The sequence below is a fragment of the Poecilia latipinna genome, unplaced genomic scaffold (genome assembly GCF_001443285.1).
Source record: "Poecilia latipinna isolate Pla-1442-1.1 unplaced genomic scaffold, P_latipinna-1.0 Scaffold991, whole genome shotgun sequence".
Classification (NCBI taxonomy): Eukaryota; Metazoa; Chordata; class Actinopteri; order Cyprinodontiformes; family Poeciliidae; genus Poecilia; species Poecilia latipinna.
In genome coordinates, this window is record NW_015113607.1 from 147,837 (window position 1) to 170,153 (window position 22,317).

Sequence of the window (22,317 nt, forward strand, 5' to 3'; positions counted from 1 at the left end):
AAGTGAGGAAGCCACTCGTGTGAGTCGTCAGAAACTCATCCATCACGCCGTCTTTAACGATGTCAGTGAAGACGGTATTAGTCATGCTTGCTTTGCTCTCCAACAAGGTGATGGTGGGCCACCGCTGGCAGACTAACATATGCTGGAGTCACTGACTTGAGTCACATCAGTCTGCTTTCAGAAGCAATGCTGCAACAGCAACGGGAAGACAGCTTACTGTGACTCCCGAGTGGGGAGTGGGCCTGTGTTAGATTATAGAACAGCACCATCTAGTGGAGGGAAACCGTGTGTGTAGGAAGGCTTTACTACTCTGGAGCTGAGTGGTGTCATTTTCCAACAGTTTTATTAGGGAAATCTTAGACAGGATAAAAAAACAAATGTAAATTTCTGCCATATTTTTTTTTGAATAATCTCAGAAATTAAAATGTTCACATTTACAGTTTTTCAGTATTTTTTTCTGTGTACTCCGGTAGCCAGGCGACAACATTTTATTGACGAATTCATTTTTTGTCTTTGTGCAAAGACTATAAAGTAAGTCTAAAATTTTCTGGGAAAAGTTGATAAATTTTAGATTCATCTCAGAAATTTTCTAGAAAAAGTTGAAAACCTTCGACTTTTGAAACTCTAGAAAATTTCTTGAGGTTAATCTCAAAATTTGAGTTTTTTTTCTAGCAAATCTTTGACTTTTCAAGCTCAGAAATTTCCAAGTTTTTCTCTAGAAAATTTTGATGATTAATCTCAAAAGGTACTTCTCTATTTTTTGTTTTTCCCATCTGCAGCGGACCAAATACGCCATTGTACATTTTCTTATTCAAGATCTTTCTTTTTATCTTGATATCTTTTAATTATTGATGAATGAAAACAAAATTATGGCAATACAGATAAAGACCACTCTGCCCTGAAGTAACAGTAAATAATATTGAGTGCGTGTGTGTGTGTGTGTTTTCAGTGTGTTTGGCCACATCAGCTACAGGTCGGACTGGGAGCTGGTCAAAGTGGACTTCAGGCAGTCTTTCCCCCGTCAGTGCACCGAGTCGGATTACGAGTCCTGGCAGCTCACAGACCTGCAGGTAAATCATGAATACATTAGTTTTATTTCCCCCTATAATTCAGTTATTTGATAGATTTTCTGACATCTAAACTATTTTTGAGGACGTAGGAGTGCAGATGAAACGTATCGTGTTAGCTTGCGTGAATGTTTTCGGTGCGCTCGGGTCGCCCTCAGGGGGAAAAGTGCATTATGGGACGAGAGCGGACCTTCAGGAAGCGGAAGGACAGCGCGTTCTGCGTGAAAGGAAAGAGCTACACGTCGGCTCTCACCGCCACGCCCTGCCAGTGCACCGACAACGACTTCATCTGGTGAGCGGGCCACTGAAAGAAATGAAACGCGCAAAAACTACAAAAACAAAGTCTCTGATTGTAACTGTGCCTCTGACCGTTGGGCACATGCAGTGATTACGGCTTTGAGCGCTCCGACACGGAGGGCGATCGATGCTTCCCAGACTTCTGGTTCGATCCCGAATCTCCCCCAGAGAGCTGCCACCTTGGACAAAACTACCAGTCGAGCACTGGGTACGTTTCATATTTAATAAAAAAGGCTTGTTTTGTTTTTTGATTATTTTTTTTTTATCCCTAATTTCATTCTATGTGTTAATAAGACCAACACTTTGTGGCAACAAGTCAAATTTTGAAGCAAAAAAAGGTGGGAAAAACATCAGATTTTTATTTTTTTTTTTTTTACATAATGTGTCTTTTTTGTTTGTTCAGCTAATGTTGAGGAATAAATTACATCACTTAATGTTTAATTAATGTCTATTATTAATCAGGGCGTTGGAGTAGTTCTGTAATTTTTTTGAGATATTTTCTCTTTTCAATTCTTGATTTTCTGGGGGAAAAAATTGCTCTTTTAAAAAAAAAAAAATTCTATATGACAACCATTCCTTCTTGTTTAGGATGTAATGTACCTGAACTAATGTACCCAAACATTGGTGATGTTTGCCATCATCAATGTGGTGATGGCAAACATCACCACATTGATGTTTCCTATCAAATTATCATGATGTTTGGCATCATGGTAATTATTATCATTGAATAATAATTACTCATTATTCAATGAGTAATTCAACTAACTCATTGAATTACTGAATTAATTGAACATTCTTAGTGAAGGGTTTATTTCTATACTGAGTGACAGAGACAGCTTAAGGTTGATTTCCTGTTATGTTTTTGGACAATAAGTAGCTTAGAGTTAGCTAAAGTCTGAAAGGAGCAGAAACCAGAGTGGCTTTGACCAGAGAGACGTTTATAATAATTAGTATATTAGCTGTTAGCTTGTTTTTATGGTCGCTAAACATTTTTTTTTTCTTTCATTGTTCTCCGTTGTGTTTCAGCTACAGGAAGGTGATATCGAACTCTTGCGAGGGAGGCCTCGACAAGCAGCAGAGTGCCAAACAGCACAGCTGCCCTCTGCTGCCCCCGAAAGGGCTGAAGGTCGGCATTAAAGGCCAGATGCTGGCCGTGGCCCCTGGCGATGACATCACGTTCATCGTCCACCAGGAGCAGGTGTCGTTAAAAAAAGCCCTTTTCTCCCTGCTTTTCTCTCCGGCATTTCCTCTGGCACCGGCTTACGGGTCGTTTGGTTCCCAACAGGGCGACACGAGCAGCACCAGGTACCAGGTGGACCTCGGCGACGGCGTTCGAACCATTTACCAGAACCTGACGGTGACCGACGAGCCCATCCAGCACCGCTACGAACAGCCCGGCGTTTACAAGGTGACGGTGAAGGCGGAGAACATGGCGGGACACGACGAGGCCACCATGTACATCCAGGTCACAGGTCAGTGTTTGACCTACTCTGTGACCTTTGAAGGGAACGTATTTAGTCAGTGTTTTGTTCCTCTCCTCAGACTGACAGCTCTTTGTCAGAGGCATTAAACCTAAATGCTTCATTCCTTCTTTTATTCACACCTGGGAGTGTTCAACATGGCAGCAGAGACAAATAAACCTGTGAACAGTCAGAAAAATAAATACCACTTTTCAGCAACATCCTTCCTACAAGGAAATGCTCAAATAAAAATACAAATGTGGTTTGAGGAAGTAAAAAGTTTAGGAAGTTATTAAAAGCTAATGCTAGCATTCTAGCAATTCTGGATGAACAAAATGGAAATGTGTGCAGTGACTCCTGATTATTTCCATATTGTAGAAAAGATTATGTAAATCAGTTTAAGTAAGATGTTCTGTCCTGAGTTTTCACAACAATTTTACTTTTTTTGCAGTTTATAAAAAAAAAAAAAATCAAACCTCTAGACTCGAGTTTTTCAAAGTGGTGGCAGCCAGGGGGCGCCAAGTGAGCCTCAGAAGGTTGGAGGAAAGATGAGGAAGAAAAAAGCTAATTTCCTCATTTTAAAATGTCATTTTTTTAAGAATACAGTTAAATCTATTTACCAATTATTGTAAAATTTAAGCTAAAATAACTTACTGAAATGTTACTTACTATGCTCAGCTTTTTGATTGGCTGCCTGTCAAATTTATCCAGCTGCTTTGCTCCTCAAGCGTAGGCAGCAAACGCAAAATGGACAAGTTTGTGAAAAGAGATAGACCAAAGGAACAGAACAGAATTCATGGCCAACTAAAACCAGAAGGTATGAGGCAGCATTTATGGTAAACAAATATGAAATAGCGAATAAAAGTGAGAAAAAGCAAAGAAAAACATTCCAGACGTCAAGGAGCTGCAGAAATGCCGCCATGTTCTTTTGACAGAGGTGCCGTTTGAAGCATGCTGTGCTGTTTGATCTAAAGTGTTTTTATGTTTTCACCAGTCAGATCGTCCAACGATTCTGTTCGGTCCTCTTTATGTGTCACTGTGACCTCAGGCAACATGTTGAACTCAAACTGACCCGCTGTGCTCATTGGTGCGTAAAGACATCAGGGGACACGGTGTCAGTCTTGCTGAATGTGGCTTTTTACGTTTACGTGTAACAGCTGATAAGTAGAATAAGAAAGGCAGTGAGGGATTTTCCATTGAACAGTTTTTTTTGGGGGGTGAATAATAATAAAAAAACAAAACTATTTCCTGTGCAGAGCCTCTGCAGGAAGTTCACCTGGAAGCAGTTCCCATCGCCAGGAGAAACGGTGAAGTCAACCTGACGGCCGTAGTTCTTCCCACTACAGCCAATCTGACCGTCTTCTACTGGTGGCTCGGCGACGGCCCTACGGTAAAGCTGGAAATATTCAGCTGTTGTTTTACGGTGCTGACTGACAGATACCTATAGGTGCATCTTAAAGGGGCGGTGTTATGTAAAATCTATTTTTTTTTTTAGCTTTCCATCATGTTGTAGTGTTATTCCCTCATCAAAAACATACCTGAAGTGTTGATTTGATTCTTTCATGAATGTTTGAGAAATCCTTTAATCTCCATAGCAACCACTCACCTGTGCATAACACCTGGTGGACCTAGCCCCGCCTTTCAAACTTTGTTAAAGGGTTAATAGAGGAGCCATGTGTTGATGACTTTCTGAAAGCGGAGTTTCAGAAAGAGCTGGAGTTTCTTAAAGAGACAGAGGCCCAATTTCAAGGAACTAAATTACGAAGTCAAATTTCTTTTAAGTCGTTATTGATATATGTGGCATTTTTATAGCAACTGAAGGTAACATAGTTACTTCATTGTCCTGTAAAACAAGGCACTATGTGCCTGGAATATATTACAACAGTACCCCTTTAAAAAACTAAAATACCATAAAAAGTTTCATATTTTCAGTCTCTCATTTCAGAAAGTGAAACTCGTATATCATGTAAATTTATTGCTGAAATATTTCAAGCCAGAAACATCTCAGAAAATTAGATTATTGGATAACAATTAAAAACAGGCATTTGTAATGCATGTCTGTTATGTATTGGCCATCATAGTGGATGTGAATATTTACACCATAAAAGAGTTTCTGGGCTCCTTCAACTCATGAAAAAGTAGCAGTTGCTGTTAATGTGAAGTATATCAAACCTCATTTTGGTGTATTTAACATAATGATTTAATAATCTTTGAATGTATAAAAAGTTGATTATTATGAGGTTTAATTCCTAAGTTCTTGGTGTGCTGGTTTGTCTCGTTCTTCCTGTCGTGTAGCTAACATTTCTCCCTCCCTCTCCCAGCCCAAACTGACCCTCCAGAACAGCCTTTTGACCCGTTTCCCCGAGAGCGGAGAGGTTTCAGTCACCGTCCAGGCGTCCAACGGCCGATCCATGGTGCAGGACACAAAGATCGTCAGAGTCTATGGTAAGACAATTAATATGTTACACTTAATGAAGTGTCAAGGTAACGACGGTTGTGTGTGTTTTTCCATAATCAGGGACTTAGCTTAGCTTTGTGGACACGTAATACTAGATTGGTTTACTTAGTGACTGTAAAACAGCGTCTGCTTAGTGTTACATTTACAACCATTTCAAACAGTGGTGTCCACATTGCGGTGCGGGGGCCTTTTGCAGCCCTCTGAAGGATTTTGCACAGCGCCCGACCGCAACGCAAATAGATGGTTGATGCAAATGGATGAGTTTTTATCTTGTAGTGCAAGATTTTTAAAGATAAATAACTTACTAAAAAAAAAACAAGATTTTTTTTTACAGATGAATAATATCACGTTTTAAAAAAATCTATTTTGTTACAGATAAATAACATCTCCATAAAATAAGTCAGGATTCTTTTACTGGTGACCTGTTGTGTCGTAACACAGTTGCTCACAACCTTTCTTATGTTTTGTATCTATAATTAATACAAAAAAATGTACTTTCATTTATTATTTAGCAGATAAACTTAACAAAAATGACACAAAATGTTTGTTTTGAAAAACTTTTTTGGCCTCTGAGAGCTTTCAGTATAATGAGGTTTTATGATCTAAATGTTTACATTTGAGTCCTTATTAAAAAGAAACAAATTCAGTGGTAATCTTTCATAGAAGTGTTTGTTTGTCTTGTAGAGCCCTGAACAGAGCTGCATGATAGAAAATCTTGGTTTGGCTCAAAGGCTGAGTTGTAGCCATGCAGCTCATAGATGTGTTTTGTCTGTACGTTACCTACATGTCATTTCACATCAAATCTGCCTTTTTTTTTTATTGCGACTCTGATCCCATTCGGTTAAATGACATCACTTTGATTACACTTCTGCCGTCTACATCCGTCTAATCGAGACATTTCTGCTTTCCGCACACACAACCCGGCAACCTGCTGCCATCTGTTAGCGCCTGCAGCGCCGTGGAAACGCGCAGACTGAAACTACGCCACATGTTTCCTCCGAGGTGATTGGCAACGAGGCGCGTCTGTCCGTTCAGAGCAGCAGCTGTGGGTTTGGGTCGTGTTTTTCCGGGCCCGATCGGGTGTCGGTCCTAACGACTCACTCTCCTTCCAGACAACTTCCAAGTCATCCCGCTGAGCTTCAGCAGGAACCTGGACCGTTTCAACCCCAACATCCCGGAGTGGAGGGACGACGTCGGCCAGGTGGTCACCAAGCTCCTGGCCAAGGTTTGATCACTTCACTTCTTTTCCAGTCATTTTCTTTGTTATAGCCGACGTTGATGTTGCAGCTGGATGACTTGGTTGCTTTGCTGTGCGAGAGACGAAAGTTTAAAAAAATGTTTTCAATGGACGATGGTGATGAAGTATAAAAGATGACCAGAGAAGTGTTGCTCCATCCTTTATTGTTGGATTTTAGACGTTTATTTGCCCAATTTGACAAAATCTGTTATCAGTCCAGCAGCAGCGGTTTCATATAGATTTTCAGGGCTACAACTAATCAATTATTCTGACGATTAATCGAATGAAAGAACTGACAAAATCTGCATATTTTTCATTATCTACCAAAGCTTATTTTTTATAATTTTAGAAAAACATTTAAAAATGCAAATAACACAGTTCCCTTTTAACTAAAAAAATGGCCTAAAATGCAATAGCATAGCATTAACATAGTGAATGCTGGATCATTTGTAGCAAATGATGAATCTGCAGCAGAGGACTGATCTGTTGGACAGCAGGAGGCACTTAACTACTCCACTTCAGGAGAAGCTTAGAACGCATGTTCAGACAAGGAAGGTTTTTCATCTTTGTGTAGTTTTGGATTAGTCACTAAATTGGTGTAAAAAAAAAAAAGGCAAATACGTTGAGCTGAAATCTGAGAAACGACAAAGCTGAGCAATTCTTATTTTTTGTAGAATATGCGATTGTTGTCGGCTTCCTGCTGACCAGCCTTACACCGTTCTTTGTGACCGCATGTCTTCAGACCACAGGCGTACCTCAGGACTCTCTGGTTACCGTGGTGAACCCAGGCCTCCCCACCACGGCCGACCTGTACGTGTTGCCGCTGGACTCCAAACCAGCCAAGGGCAGCATATTGGTAGATAAGGTACATCCACACAAACCTGCACCGTTTCTCCCAAAGCATAAAGACACGTTCAGTGTAAACGCAGCTCTAATATGATGTTCTCCTTCTTAGCGTATCCCGGCGGTTGTTCAAGCGGTCAGCGACAAGAACGTGAGTTTCATGGTCCGAGGAGGTCTGCGGGTGTTGGTGATGTTGGCCGACCCGAACGCAGGTAGACCCTGAAAGCTGCCGACGCTTTGCTTTGTGTTTGCCGTGATTGTTTCCACTGTATTAACAATAACAAACAGCATGCTAATGACTATTTCCATTGAATAGGTTTAATTGCTAATGACTCGGTAGCTGCAGTGGCAGAGAATGGTGCGTCCACCAGACGTTCCCAAACACAAATAAAACCCTTTCCCTGTTGTTGTGACCCAATGAACCATCTCCACTTTGAGGCCGCCGTTCTGTCCTGTTCTCCCAAACACCCCTCACACTTTCTCATCAACACTAGCAAATTTTCTGCTTTTGCTTCTACGTGACGTCGGCCCCTTCTTGTCTGAAGCCTGTGCATTTGTTTGTCACTCTAGGCTACCACGGAGCAGCCGGAGGGCCAGGCGTTTGGGCGCTGGCTGTCATATTCCTAATAAGCGTCATCGGCACCGGCTCGTTCATTCTGTACAAGTTTAAAAGGTGAGCTTTGTCCCGGTGTGAAGTCACTTCCTGTTGGTCTGCACTCGGCCACAGCCAGTAGCATGGTCCGAGTTTTGACGCAAAATATCTATTTTCTTAATGTGTGATAGGCTGCTTATATTTACAGATACACAAACCCATTTGGAAATTAAAAAGACAATGGCAGCAGTGAAATAATTTTTCAAACGGTGTTGCAGTCCGGCCTCATTCAGAGAGGTCATGGATGTCGTGGTGACATCATCCCACCTCCCAGTGACAGGGGAATCAGAAACACGTTTACATGAGACGTTTAGACGCATGTAAACACTAAATAAAGGTTTTGTCATGATTCAGTTCCAAGAATGTATGTAAAAACAATTGTCTTCAATCAGAGGCTTCTTCAAATTCACAGTAACCCAGACTGCTACAGGAGATTTCTCCTGCCCCACAGCCGTTACCAGCTACAATAAATGGAAACAATTCTACAGAATAACTGAATTTTTGCAGCAGATTTTTATAGTTTTGTTAATTTGTTTGGTCTATTCAAAAGCATTATCTGAGACTCACTGGTAACCATTGCTTAATTTCCCAAGCTTCCTACCACACACTATATTTTGCATGAAATTTAGAGTCAATGACAATATCTTATGAACTGCATGCATTTTTAATTTATTATTTCCCCCCACAACAGTAGCTCACTAATAACACCACAGCCCCTGAGCGCGGAGCACGAATATCCACCGAAAAGTCACCTGAATGAAAAGCTGCCGTTTGGTTCTCCAGCCCCGCCTCATTAAAAACAAACCACTATCCCACAGTCCTTGGCCTAGGACTGAGGACCCCTATCCTCCACTGTTTTTCAGGAAGCTCCCCGGCAACCGCAACATCTACGCCCAGATGCACAACGAGAAGGAGCAGGAGATGACCAGCCCCGTCAACCACAGCGAGGACACGCAGCACATCATCCAGGGCGAGGAGTTCATCGACGACGACCTGGACTCGCAGACTCTAGGTAACGCAGGAGGCAGCCCCGCCTTCCGTTTTCTTATAAGGACTACCACTAACCACTGCTACTAAAACAGCCAGGCCACTAACTCCAGCAGCTAACACACACCAAGGTACTGAATGACTTCACCCGTTTTCTTTTAATGTTTTAATGTTGCTTGTTTTTGTTTTTTTTTGGTAACACTTTATTTGATGGGGTGTGCATAAGACTGACATGACACTGTCATAAATATGACATAACACCTGCTAAGAACACGTCTTTATGAATGTCTATGACTGTTGTCATGAAGTGTCATTTCGTAAATAATGGCACTTTATTGCAAAATTGCTCTAAAAGTTGCATTAAAAGTAGATTAAAAGTGTCCTTATTTACCGAATGACACTTCATGACAACAGTCATAAACATTCATAAAGACTTCATGTTCATAACAGGTGTTATGTCATGTTTATGACAGTGTCATGTCAGTCTTATGCACAACCCTTCAAATAAAGTGTTACCGATTTTTTTTTTTAAGCCACTTAAATGAAGTGATTATATGTGCAGGTGCATCTCAGTAAATAGACATGCAGCCTATTTAATTTCAATTAATTATTTAGTTAAATGTCCCTTTGGGATCAAGAAAGTTTTTTTTGAATTAAAAAAGGTGTGTATTTTTTTTTTTTTTAAGTTTTGCTAGTGCTCGTTTTGCCACTGCACTTTTTCCTTCCACTCAACTTTACGGTTGTTGTGGCAGTGTGCAGAGAACCGGCTTCGTCAGCATGACTTTTTGGGGTTAGCCCTTCTTTTCAAGAAACTTTGAATTTGGGAGCTTTTCTTAAATGTGAGCCTCGTAATCATCAAAAGCAGGAGCTAAACATCAATAAATGCTTGAGATATGAATCATCGTGTGTATCCTTTTTTTTAAATTAATTGAAGCAAATTAACTTTGCAGTGAAATTTATTGACTTATGAATATTTATTGAGATGTGCCAGTAGTTTTAGCATGCATGTTAAATGTTTTCTTCTATTTGACTGACATTGCAAAAAAAAAAAAAAAGTTAATTTGGTTGAGATGTGTGTTCACATGGTTACACTGTTTTGTTTAGAAAACGCCACAAAGTACCGTTTACACCATTCACTGTGATTTCTACAGTTCATCTGTTAGCTTAAGGCTAATTCCTTTGCACATGTTGTTTTTTCGTTCCCCCTCTATGCCCCCTGACTTCGTCTCCAGGCAACCACTCAGGTGTAATCCTGAGCATCAACTCCAGAGAATTACACGGTTACCTGAGCAGCTGATGGCTGACGGGGCAACGCTGACGGGCTAGCCCAGCCTAGCCGAGCCAGCTAACAAGCACAGGGACTCTGACTTCCTCTTCCTCCCTCCTCCCTCGTCTCTCTCTCTATCTCTCTCTCTCTTTTTTCATCTACGTTGGAAACATCAGATCTATCCAACAGCCTCTTCAAGCCCAACTTTTTGGTGATCTGTTTGAATTTGTTTGTATTCCACGTCCCTTTCTTCTCCTTTTCAATTCATCTCAACTCTGAAGACGTGTTTGAGGTTCATGTGTTGATTTGTGTGTCAGTGCTTCAAAAATGTGCTGAAGTAGCACAACTTCCCTTCCTGGTTTTATCTGATAAGATGGTTGATCAGTGCAGGCCAGCAGCGACTGAAAGCCTCGCAAAAGTATTACTACCACCTAAACCTTTATTATTAATATTTGTCATGTTGCAGCTGTGAACTTCAGTGTATTGGGCGTTTATGACACAAAGTAGCGTAAATCCTCTTGACTACCATGAAAAAGAGTTGGTTTTTTTTGTACTTTCCAAATTGTGTGGAAATTTGAACTACGGGTAGTCGCGAGGATATTTGTAAAGTAGAAAGAAATTATACATGACTTCATTTTTTAAAGATAAAACAAATCGATTATTTGTGAAACCACATTTTTCTAAAAGGTTACATGGAGAACATCTGTGAAAAGAAATTGTTACTTCGACTAGGCCACTCTACCGTGTGAGTGTGCGTTTCTGTAAACCGTTCTGCTGCAGCTCCAGTGGTAAGAAGAATGTCTTTCCTCCAGGCTGTTTTCAAAGCCTAAGATTTATTTTTGTCACAGTTTTTATCCTCTCGTCTTCCCCTTTGCAGCGTCCCCTACAGCATGATGCTGCCACCACTATGTTTCCTGCTGGTGCGATCAGAGCGATGTCTTGCAGTGATTTTCGTGTATGCCAAAAAGCTCAACTCAGGTTTTTCCTGTGATTAGTTTTGCTCAAACCAAGGACAGAATTTGGACAAAAATTGTGTCAACAAAATACTTTAACATGATATCAACACGATTTGTGTTGATTCTTCCTCAAACAACAAAATGCAAAAAAAAAAAAAAAAAAAAAAAAATCATCATTTGAGAACAAATCAAAAACAAAAGCATTTTGTTGTGGTAGAGCTGAGAAACAACGGTGCAAAAATAAAGCGAAATTTTAATAGAAAATCTGAAACCAATATAATAATCTTATGTATTCACACCTCAACCTAATAACCATGAATCATTTTCCTTCTACTTTACATTATGCAACAATTGAAGTTGCTGTATTAATAACACATTGAAGTTTGTGGTTGTAATGTGCCCAAATATAGAGCTTTGAAGGAGTACAAATACTTTTCCGAGGCACTGTCTGGTTCTGTTAGAGCATTAAATGTAGGCCATGCTGGGGTCGTGATGTTAAATGAAAGATGAGCCAGCTTTTACTCCTTTACTTACTTTTCTTCTCCCCCAAAGTTAGCACTCCTCTCTTTTTACAAGGCAATAATAATCTCAATGGAATGTACAGTATAATAAAACCCTTGTGAACTTGCATATGAAGGGAATAAGCATGCAAACACAAGAGGGCGGTGTTGCACTTTCTTGGAATTTCCACTCACAGGTACTTCTCACCTCCTTGGGACTTCACCATTATGTCCACACAGCTTTGATCTCTCTCTTTTTTTTCCCCATTATCCTATGTTACCATTGTTCCGGATCCTTGTTTAAAAATCGTATGAATATCGATGTGCGGTGTTTCAAATGAGTATCAGTTCTCGTGTGTCCCATGGTGCCTAAGACGGCAGACTTAGATCTGCTCTGTGACATTTCTCTGTTATCATGTTATTTGTGTTTTAAGTCTCCCGCGGTCAAACAGCAGGGTGGGAGGGGCGAGAGGTTCCCGAATCCACAAACACACAAAACCTGGTAAAAAAGGTCGCGCGCGGAGTCGCCATACAGGGTAAAAAGCTCGCGGCTTTCTTAATCGGCCCCATTTCTGACCGCGGGAGGGTTAAAAAAAAAAAAAGAAGAAGAAAAAAAAAAGAATGGCCCTTTCTGTTCCTCCTCCTTACGGAGCGGACTCTGTCCCCTGGAGACGAAGGTTGCTGACGTGAGGAGAAAGGAGGCAAGTCGACGTATTCTGTATCAGCCTATATTAGGCGTAGCCCACGGTGAAATCTTGTCTCTTTAAGGTTTGGTTTTGTTGTTTGTAAATGTGTAAATATGAATAGCGATTTCCACTTTGTACATACAGTCATATGAAAAAGTTTGGGTACCCCTATTAATCTTATTTATTTTTATCTCTAAATATTTGGATGTTTGCAACAGCTATTTTAGTTTGATACAACCAATAACTTATGGACTCAGTAATATTTCAGTATTAAAATGAGGTTTATTGGACTGAAAAAAAATGTGCAGTAAGCATTAACACAAAATATGACAGGTGCAAAAGTATGGGCACCTCAACAGAAAAGTGACAATATTTAGTAGATCCTCCTTTTGCAAAAATAACAGCCTCTAGTCGCTTCCTGTAGCTTTTAATGAGTTCCTGGATCCTGGATGAAGGTATTTTTAACCATTCCTCTTTACAAAACAATTCCAGTTCAGTTAAGTTTGATGGTCGCCGAGCATGGACAGCCCACTTCAAATCATCCCACAGATGTTCAATGATATTCAGGTCTGGGGACCTGAATATCCAGAACATTGTAATTGTTCCTCTGCATGAATGCCTGAGTAGATTTGGAGCGGAGCGGTGTTTTGGATCATTGTCTTGCTGAAATATCCATCTCCAGCGTAACTTCAACTTTGTAACTGATTCTTGAACATTAATCTCAAGAATCTGTTGATACTGAGTGGAATCCATGTGACCCTCAACTTTAACAAGATTCCCAGTGCCAGCATTGGCCACACAGCCCCAAAGCATGATGGAACCTCCACCAAATTTTACAGTGGGTAGCAAGTGTTTTTCTTGGAAAGCTGTGTTTTTTTTTTTGCCGCCATGCATAACGCTTTTTTTTTTTATGACCAAACAACTCAATCTTTGTTTCATTAGTCCACAGGACCTTATTCCAAAATGAAGCTGGCTGTCCCAGTGGTCTTCCATTTCCTTACTGTGTTCCTCACAGTGGAAACTGACAGCTGAAATCTCTGAGACGTTTTATATCCTTCCCCTAAACAACTATGTTGAACAATCTTTGTTTTCAGATCATTTGAGATCTGTTTTGAGGTGCCCATGTTGCGACTCTTCAGAGGAGATTCAAATAGGAGAACAACTTGCATTTGGCCACATTAAATACCTTTTCTCATGATTGGCTACACCTGGCTATGAAGTTCAAAGCTTAATGAAGTTACCAAACCAATTTTGTGCTTCAGTAAGTCAGTGAAAAGTAGTTAGGATTCAAATCAATAAAATAAGGGTACCCATATTTTTGCACCTGTCAAATTTAGTTTTGATGCATATTGCACATTTTCTGTTAGTACAATAAACCTCATGTCAATACTGAAATATTACTGTGTCCATCAGTTATTAGATATCAAACTGAAATAGCTGTTGCAAACACCCAAATATTTAGAAATAAAAATGATTAAGATTAATAGGGGTGCCCAAACTTTTTCATATGACTGTATTCCCATCAACGTGTGTGTTTGTGTTTTACACGACTACCAAAATAAATCTTTTTTATTATTTTCCTTTCTCCTTCTGGATTGATTCGCCAATGACTTTCCTAACGACGATATAAAAAAAAAAAGTTACTGGTTTCATCATCATCGCTTGCTTTCCTTGTATCCATTTTCAATATGACTGTGTTTTCCGATCAGGAATATTTCACACTTATCACTAACTGGAAGTAAGACTGTCATCTCCAAAAGATGCTGACAGCTACTGTATACAGTAATTATTATGTATATGGATATTTTTGATACACAAGTTCATTTTCTTTTTCTGTTGACCTCTTGCTGATGACTTTTTGTGCGACTGATTGCACTAACTGGTTTACGAAGTACGACAGTCCGATGAAAACCTTAAATCTGAAGGCCTTTGCAGACCAATAACCAGCAGCAGCTGCGTTTCCACTGACCATAAAATTGCGCAAGTTTAAATAAGGAAAATACATTTGCTTGATGGAAACACGCCAATTTAGAGAAAGAAAAAAAATAAAGTTTTATGCTAGAAAAAGTTAGGATGTTAGGATGTGGTGACCTTTTGGCCAAACTATGAAAAATATTGCATTTCGCAAAACTGCAATGGAAACATTTTAATTCCCCATCACGAGTCATGTGATCAACAACCGGATGTTACAACTAATGGAAAAGACGAAGAAGTGGTAGGATGATGGCACAGAATTTTTTTTATGAATAAACTTGATTTTAATTGCATTCTTATTTAACGGAAACACCAAAATTGAAAAATTGTGTTTTTATCCTTTTAAGTTTTTTTTTTTTTTTTTACACACTAGCTAACATTAGCTAACATTAGCTCTTGTGCACATCTGATACGGAAACGCAGCTACTGTTGTCACGACCACTCTTGGGGTTTATCACGTATTGAATACGGCACATTACATTCGCTTGTTTACACCTTAAATCATCTTTTGTACATATTCTGCTCATGTTCCAGTTAGTTTTCGTAGTGAGGTGTCGTCATTGTATCAATGTTCCTTTAAGCAAGAAGGGGGAACGTGAGGGGTTGTGATATTCCACTGTATTAGTCCAGTGAGTTTCACGGGTGATGACACTGACGTTGTGATTTGTACCACGCTGCTTTTTCTTTGGTTGCGTTTTCTATTCGCTGGTTTGTTTGATCTCTTCGTTTGTGTGCCGTCTCTTCAGGAAGCATAATGCACTGAACCTGCATCCTGAAATAAATCACTCCCATAACTTGTACGTGTGTCTGAACTTTATTGGGTCAATCACCCTTGTGACCTGGTACCACTTCACAGGCATCCATTTGGTCTGTTTGATACAGTCCAACAATAGTTCCCCCCCACCAAGATGAAACACATTTTTATAATTATATAACTTTATAAAAGTAAATTGTAAAATTGGGAAAAAATAACGACACTAGTGTTAAAGTGTGCATGGTGGGGTGGGTGATATGGACTTATAATTTTATTACACAATTTTGTGCTGTTTTGATCAATTTTCTTTTTTTTGTTGCTTTTTTCAGATTTACATTTATTGATGCTGTGGTGGGACAAACAATGCAGAAACTAGTAAAAAAAATACAATGATGTCAATTTGGTTTTTAATATAATTTATTGAAACAACTATAAGTTAAAATTCTTACTAGAAATTTTTCACGATAAATAAATGATAAATGCCCACCTCTAGTGCATAGCAATGTAAAAATTGAACCATGACTAGTCATCTTTACAGACATCAGTATAAACATAGGAACGATTATGTAAAAAAAAAAAAAATCATTGGAACAGGTAATAGCGCAGGCGATTAATAAATGATGAGACAAATTGACCGAATTTACAAGGTGGTACAGAGGAAATGCCCTGGAGGAGATCCTGGGGTCCAGAAGGTGAGGGTGAAGATGGTGAGCAGGGGCAGTGTAAGGGGAGAAAAGTTAGGACAATTCCAAGGGATTCTAACTGACAGGGGGACCCTTGTAAAAGTTTTTTTTTTCTTCAAAGTGCCCCAATTCTTTTCCATTTCTGTCAATTACAAAATTAAATGTATCGTGTTTTTTATTTTAACACGGGGGAAGAACCTGGATTGTGACTGAGGATGTGGCCCTAAAGCCAACTGGTAGACCACTGAAATAATATCAAGTGGCCTCGGGTCTCCCAATTAACATACCCAGGTAGGTCTGGCTTAGAATGATGAAACAGAAGTACTATACAAAATATATTTTATTTATACGTTCTTTTACAATATTAAAAATAGACTTTGTTATTCTAATTTAAAACCCAATAAAGCACAGGAACCCAGGACAAGACTAGAAGCAATCTGAGACTTAACCAAAAACGACTGCAAACCAAATTAGTAGAAACACAAATTAATGACACAAAATGATGTTAAACAACAGAAACAAATCCCACATTGCATCAACCCAGTCCAATAAGGCTGTACCCAATAAGTTAATTCATAAAAAAAAAATATAAACTGGTTCTGCAGTGCTTGTACTACAACTCCAGCTCTAGAAGAGGATCTATTAATTGAGCGCATCTAAACTACAAAACAGATGTACTTTGGTGAGAGCATAACACAACGGCAGCAATCTGTAATACCCAAAGATGACAATAAAGTGTCTGCTGAAAATAATAAAGCCATGTAAGCCTTAATCATCCACACAACGGGTACAGTGAGAAGTCACTGAAATGCATCCTAAGAAGCAATTAGATTGACGCGCACACCCGGTGCCTTTAAACACACTAATGAGCCCGACAAGGCTGTGAAACGGAAAAGGTGGGGAAACGGGGCCTGGATGTATTCAAAGGCCCAAAACGGGTGGGAATTTACAGTCACTTTACAAACAATATTTTACAAGTAAAACCACCCGGTTACATTAAAATAGTAGTAAAAATTAAATGTCACTATTCCCAGACCAAAAAAATACACATCTATATTTGCACTGAACACCCCCCTGGATCTGCATGAAATGGTTTGTTCCTGCTTAGCGCACTTGGGTGACGACGGTCAGCAGCAGTTAGAACAAGACGAGAACGACTGTGGCAGTTACTATGCTGCCATGAGAAAGTAGTCATGTTTTCAAAGAGAGAAATAAAAAAGACAAAGTGGGTCAATTTGTAGCCGTTTTTCTACAAGAGATGGGTAGACTGTGAGATTATCAACCATTTTGCATAGTTAGCTTAGCTACATACTACTGTTTGCCTCCATTGCTCAAGCATTTAATGAACGAAAGAAATAAAATTACTAACATATCTTTATATTTAACTTGTACCTGTACCTTTTACCACACTTGACAACAGACGATCCAGTCAGCAGCAGTTTTAGACCAGATATCAGCATAACCCCTTCTCCTGAAAAAGGTGAGCAACACTGTGTTCAGTGACAAGCTAGTCAGCATCATTCCAGGGAGTGTTTAGGGATTTCTCTCACTTTGCTCTTTTTAGAATTACACAACTAAAACAATATATTTATTACTGACAGAAATTCAAACAATCTTTATAAAACGATAATAAAAATATCAGCCTCCTGTCTGGACTAAAGTCAGTCCAGACAGTCCCACCTTAGCTTGTATTTAAATTACAGATATCTATTCCCATGTCCCTCTTGACCTGACCCCTCATAAGTGAAATTAAAGCTGCAGTATGTAACTTTTATGTAAAAAATGTTAAAACTGTAGCTATGTCATGGGGCCCAAGATTCCTGGCGGCACCCCTGATGGTGAGCATTAGTCTGATTACAGAAGGCTGGAGTCGAACGACGGAGAGCGTTCAGGCTGATCATGGCAGATGAGGAATGAAGCCGCAGGGGATGACCATGTAAGTATCTCACAGAGATTATGCTTTGGAATAAATAAGTCCAGGACTGGAGAAGAATATTCAACTTGAGAGTGCAGAAAATGTGAGGTGAGTCAGCAGTAGAGTAAGCTAGGTTCTAAGCTCTAGGATCCAAAATACTCAAGAGGCGCAAGGAAAATATCGGCCTGAGTGATTTCTTCACTTTTAGAAATTACATTTAAGTATGACTTGCGTCAAACGTTTTGAGTCTCCTTCCACAAGCTTCTCGAGCCAATTTCACGTGCAGATCATGTCCATTGGAGATCCAGTCAAAAAAAGTTCAACATTATAATTCAGTTACTTTGTAAAAAGTTTGGAGGTGTGGATCATGTACATACTGTAGGGCCAAAACCACACACTATATTTGTCTGATATGAAACCTGATATAGTTTTATAATAGTGAAGAGTTTTGAGTCACTTGATTTCCTATACAAACACCGAATGTTTTATTTTTTCCTCCTTCTAGAGGTAAGAGATCATCTGTCTTTGTTCCCAGTATAATCTGTAATTAAGAAACACACACAGCTGCTTTTCCTAATTTCAATGTAGATTGAAAGGAACACCTGTTTCAATGGCATAGATGCAAATTCCTTCAGTCTCCTCATTTTCCTGGAAAGCTGGATAGTGAGTTGTTGACTAAGCTGTCAGTCAGGAAACTGAAGCCATGGAGCTTCATTTTTTGACAGTTCTGTCTGACCAAGAAGTTTTTAGTTTCCTACTTCCCACATTTAACACCCTCTGTTGTGTGGTGTTTGTTGTACTTGCATAATCAGAATTTGCCGTTCAGTTATTTTCCTACAGTTTGAGGAAATCAGCCGGGGAGAGGTATTGAAATAATGAATGTTATGTCATCAGGAGCAAATTCTGATTCTGTGCTCTATTCTGCATACTGAACCGGTTCCCTTTGCATGGTGGCAACAGAAAGGAAATCCCCATTTTGACGTCTCTTCCTAATCTGGTCTCCCAGGTTCCTCATGGTCTATAAACATACTCACGGACGTCTCCAGAGTTTTACCGACTCGGGCTTGTGTTTTGTGTTTGTTTGTTTATTGGTTTGATGCTATGGAAAGTGTGTAAGGAATCAAATGCAATTCTTTACTAAGTTCACCAGTTCAAGGGTTGTTGAATCAAACGGTGGGTCAGCCAAACACATGGGTAGCAACTCTGCCTGTAGGCATCTGGACATTGTAAAGATGACCTTCTGGAGTCCTTGATGTTTGGACATAAAGCAGACTAGCTTTAGCTCCATTGAAAAGACTTTTTGAAATGGTAATGTCTTAAAATGACTGATCTTAGTTCATCTGTCAGTGCTTTAACTTGTGCTTACTGTAGGCAACAGGCTAACTCATAAACTTAACGAATCTCGCCTTCGAGGTAAACAGTAACTATTATTTAAATTACTGAATGCAAATGTCGCACTGCTGCCATGGTTACAGTACAAAACAGTGACACAAGGTGAGAGCAGGTGATATTTTAAGACGAAGTCAACCTAAATGGTTAGGTATTATTCTACTTTTGGGAATGACAGAAAGTAAAACAAAAATACAGGTAAGACTTTGAGCAGACTGACACAATTCAGATCATCAGTTAAGTGTTGTGTATTTAATGACAAACACAGTTCAAACTATGAAAGATAAAAAAAAATAGAAATAGGAACAAAGCACAAGAGGATCTCAATGAATTATAATGCTACTAAAAATGTATTTTATTGAGTTATTCTGTTTAAAAATTTAAACTCAAGTTAATGTTTTTCACATAAACCAATATCTTCCCGATGTTTATTTCTCTTGATTTTAATGATTACGGCTTAACAAAAACCCAAAGTCTGTTTCTTCAAGACGAATAAAATGTTTTTTTAAATACAGAAATGTTATATTATGGGCAAAGCAGACATGGAGGAGGACTACTGACTTGTCAGTTCCCAGCTGATCTCACAGATAACAAAATTAGGTAGAAAAAGGTGCAAAAGCAATAGGAATAGCCAGTGCCTGAAATGTATAGTGAAGTGAAAACATAAATTCAGTCATTTTCAACATTTCCAAGAAACTGAAATTTGGGTTTTTGTGATTATTCAGTGAAAATCAAAAAGAAATAAAAAATGAATCTTTTAAATATATTATCTGTATATAATGAAATTAAAAAACCATACTAGCTTATTGTTTAAGTTAAGTTACTGGATTCAATCCAATTTTGAATTATGTTATCTATGGAGAGCCATTCAAATTCAAAAGAATACCTTACTGAACTGAATGGTCACTATTAAAAGACCAAGGTGTCCTCCTTACTGTACATTATTAGTCCAGCAGATCACAATAGTCACATGTGACTAAACTGTCTCCAAAAGAAGAGTGGAAAACTGTAGGGCATGTTCTACAATTCAGTCTTCTTCTTGTCCTTCTTTGGCTGCTCAACGAACTTCAACGATGCACTTTCATTTAACATTTTCTGGAGCTGCGAGAGAAATAGTTGGCAGTTTTTCAAAAATTCCATCAGAACTTGGGTTTTGGAGGCAATCTTTAAGGTATCACTAGCTGCGTTTCCATTACAAATGTGCACAAAACATTGCCCAGTATTCTGCTAATGTTGGGGAAAACAACAACACAATTTTGCAATTGTGGTGTTTCCATCACGTAAGAAATTAAAACTATGTGTGAATAAATTTTGCTTGCGCAATAAGTCATTAGTAATCATGCCGTGACATCACCTTCCTGCCACTTCCTGTCACCTTCTTCATCTTTTCTACCAGTAATATATCCAGCTGTTGGTCACGCGGCTCGTGTAATGTGGAAAAAAGTGTTTTCATGTGAACTTTTCGGCCGTATCGTTAATTTCTTTTGGACTTCAGTGAGTCCGAAGGAATCAGCTCATTCCTTCAGACTGACGTTTTTCATTCTTATTGAAAAACATCAGGTTGTTTTGTTTGTTTTTTCAAAACTGCCTTGTTTTCTTTAAGTGAATTTATTTTTGTAATTCCAATTTGTGCAATTATATAGTCAATGGAAACGCAGCTAGTAACTGCGTGCCACAAAACACTTGCCTGCTTCAGGAGTTGGGCTTTCTGTTCGGGGTCATTCAGATTCAAAGCACCTGTTGTCAGTTTTATCTTCACTATTCTCCTCATCACTAGTTGAAGGAAACACACATTCGTTTGCAATTTTATCTTGAATATTTCCTTCCTAAATCAGTCATTTGTTCTACCAGAGAAAGGTAAGACTCACCTCTGAAAGAGTAGCACACAAATGGCAGTTGTTTTTGACATGATAAAAACTTCCATTTTGCAGATCTTGCCTTAGACGTGGCTCCGCATATCCGTGTGTTGGAATCAATAAGATTCGATATGTTATCCCAGTTGCTGAACCTGAAGCTACTCTGATCAGACCAGTAAATGTTTTCATCTCTACGTAGACCAGTCCATGCCCAGTATCCAGTCGCTACCAGGGTTTGAACCCGCTGGTTCTCTGCGATGTTCCTGATTGTGGCCAGGTCTGTGAAGTTCTGCTGGCAGTACGTCCGAGCATTGGACCAATTCATTGCTTCATCTACAGCCACGAACTCAGTCGTCCTTGCTGTGTATGAAGACAACAGAAGGATTAGACAGTGTGGTAAGGTTACAATCTCAATTTCAAAAACAAACTATTCGCCACTGAAACATTACCATTATAACAAACAAATGGGAATTTTTTCTCACAGTCGTAGTCCCACCATCCTCCATTGTCTCCAATGCACACACAGAACTGATTGGCTGAAATAAAGTCGGGATCGTTATCGGAACTCTCCCAGTTTCTGTACTGGGACCCGACACTGTTCAGTTCACCAGACCACGTCCAGTTGATATTGCTGTACAGACCGATCCAGACGTCATTGGTAGACGAAACAATGTCGAGGAATTGCTTGATGTCTTTAGAGTTTCCGATGGTAGCCAGGTCCGTGTGGTGCTTTCTGCAGTATCTCTGAGCGTCATCCCAGTTCATCAACTGGTTGACAAAGTAGTACTGACGTTCCTGGCACGAGGAGAAACTGAGCAAGTCTAAAAAAATATAGTAAATCTTTAGATATTTAAAATCTTATCACATTTTCTACAGTATCATTAAAGAAATATATCACAGGTTTATAAATTGTACCTGATAGAATCCAGGCTGCCAGCAGGAAACTCTTCATCATGATGCTACACTGTACTCTGCTACAGTGAAGCCTTCAGTTAAAACAAACAAAAAAAAGGTTAGTTTATGCAAAGCATCGCAGCGAGGGCGACTACATGGCACTCGTGATATTTAGGAAACAGCAGACAGTTTTTAGCTCTCCAGGGACAGCTCAGCCATTGAAGCGGGATTGACTGATGAAACCCTTCAGGCATCAAGTGAATCACCGAGAAGGATTAGTCTTGATTTGGAAATAATCCCGTCCATATGCAGCTCAGAAATGGACATGGAAATAATTCACTTTGCAAAGAGCTGGCTGGGGTTGATCATGACACCCAGAGGGGGAAGTGGAGCATTTGCATACTCTAAAAGGGGCTGATCTGGTATTAAAATAGACGTTGGC

General features: G+C 39.4%; 2 protein-coding genes across 2 annotated transcripts in view; one reads left to right on the forward strand and one right to left on the reverse strand.

The window, feature by feature from the left end:
• Positions 1 to 12,335, forward strand: part of sorcs2 (sortilin-related VPS10 domain containing receptor 2) — a 49,190-nt gene extending 36,855 nt beyond the window's left edge. The window contains exons 13-25 of the mRNA XM_015050449.1: positions 950 to 1,070; positions 1,226 to 1,359; positions 1,453 to 1,572; positions 2,391 to 2,562; positions 2,650 to 2,836; positions 4,081 to 4,214; positions 5,146 to 5,269; positions 6,395 to 6,507; positions 7,262 to 7,384; positions 7,475 to 7,574; positions 7,933 to 8,035; positions 8,878 to 9,026; positions 10,234 to 12,335. Coding sequence (XP_014905935.1) covers positions 950 to 1,070; positions 1,226 to 1,359; positions 1,453 to 1,572; positions 2,391 to 2,562; positions 2,650 to 2,836; positions 4,081 to 4,214; positions 5,146 to 5,269; positions 6,395 to 6,507; positions 7,262 to 7,384; positions 7,475 to 7,574; positions 7,933 to 8,035; positions 8,878 to 9,026; positions 10,234 to 10,298 — 1,645 coding nt within the window. The 3' untranslated portion in view covers positions 10,299 to 12,335. The remainder of the gene's footprint in view (positions 1 to 949; positions 1,071 to 1,225; positions 1,360 to 1,452; positions 1,573 to 2,390; positions 2,563 to 2,649; positions 2,837 to 4,080; positions 4,215 to 5,145; positions 5,270 to 6,394; positions 6,508 to 7,261; positions 7,385 to 7,474; positions 7,575 to 7,932; positions 8,036 to 8,877; positions 9,027 to 10,233) is intronic.
• Positions 12,336 to 20,145: 7,810 nt separating this feature from the next.
• LOC106958508 (lymphocyte antigen 75-like) lies at positions 20,146 to 22,093 on the reverse strand. Its single transcript, XM_015050450.1, has 5 exons — positions 21,897 to 22,093; positions 21,431 to 21,802; positions 20,994 to 21,341; positions 20,813 to 20,898; positions 20,146 to 20,226 (listed from the first exon to the last, which is right to left on the reverse strand). Exons 1-5 carry the CDS (start codon positions 21,934 to 21,936, stop codon positions 20,146 to 20,148), a joined length of 927 nt encoding a protein of 308 aa, XP_014905936.1. The 5' UTR covers positions 21,937 to 22,093.
• Positions 22,094 to 22,317: the final 224 nt, after the last annotated feature.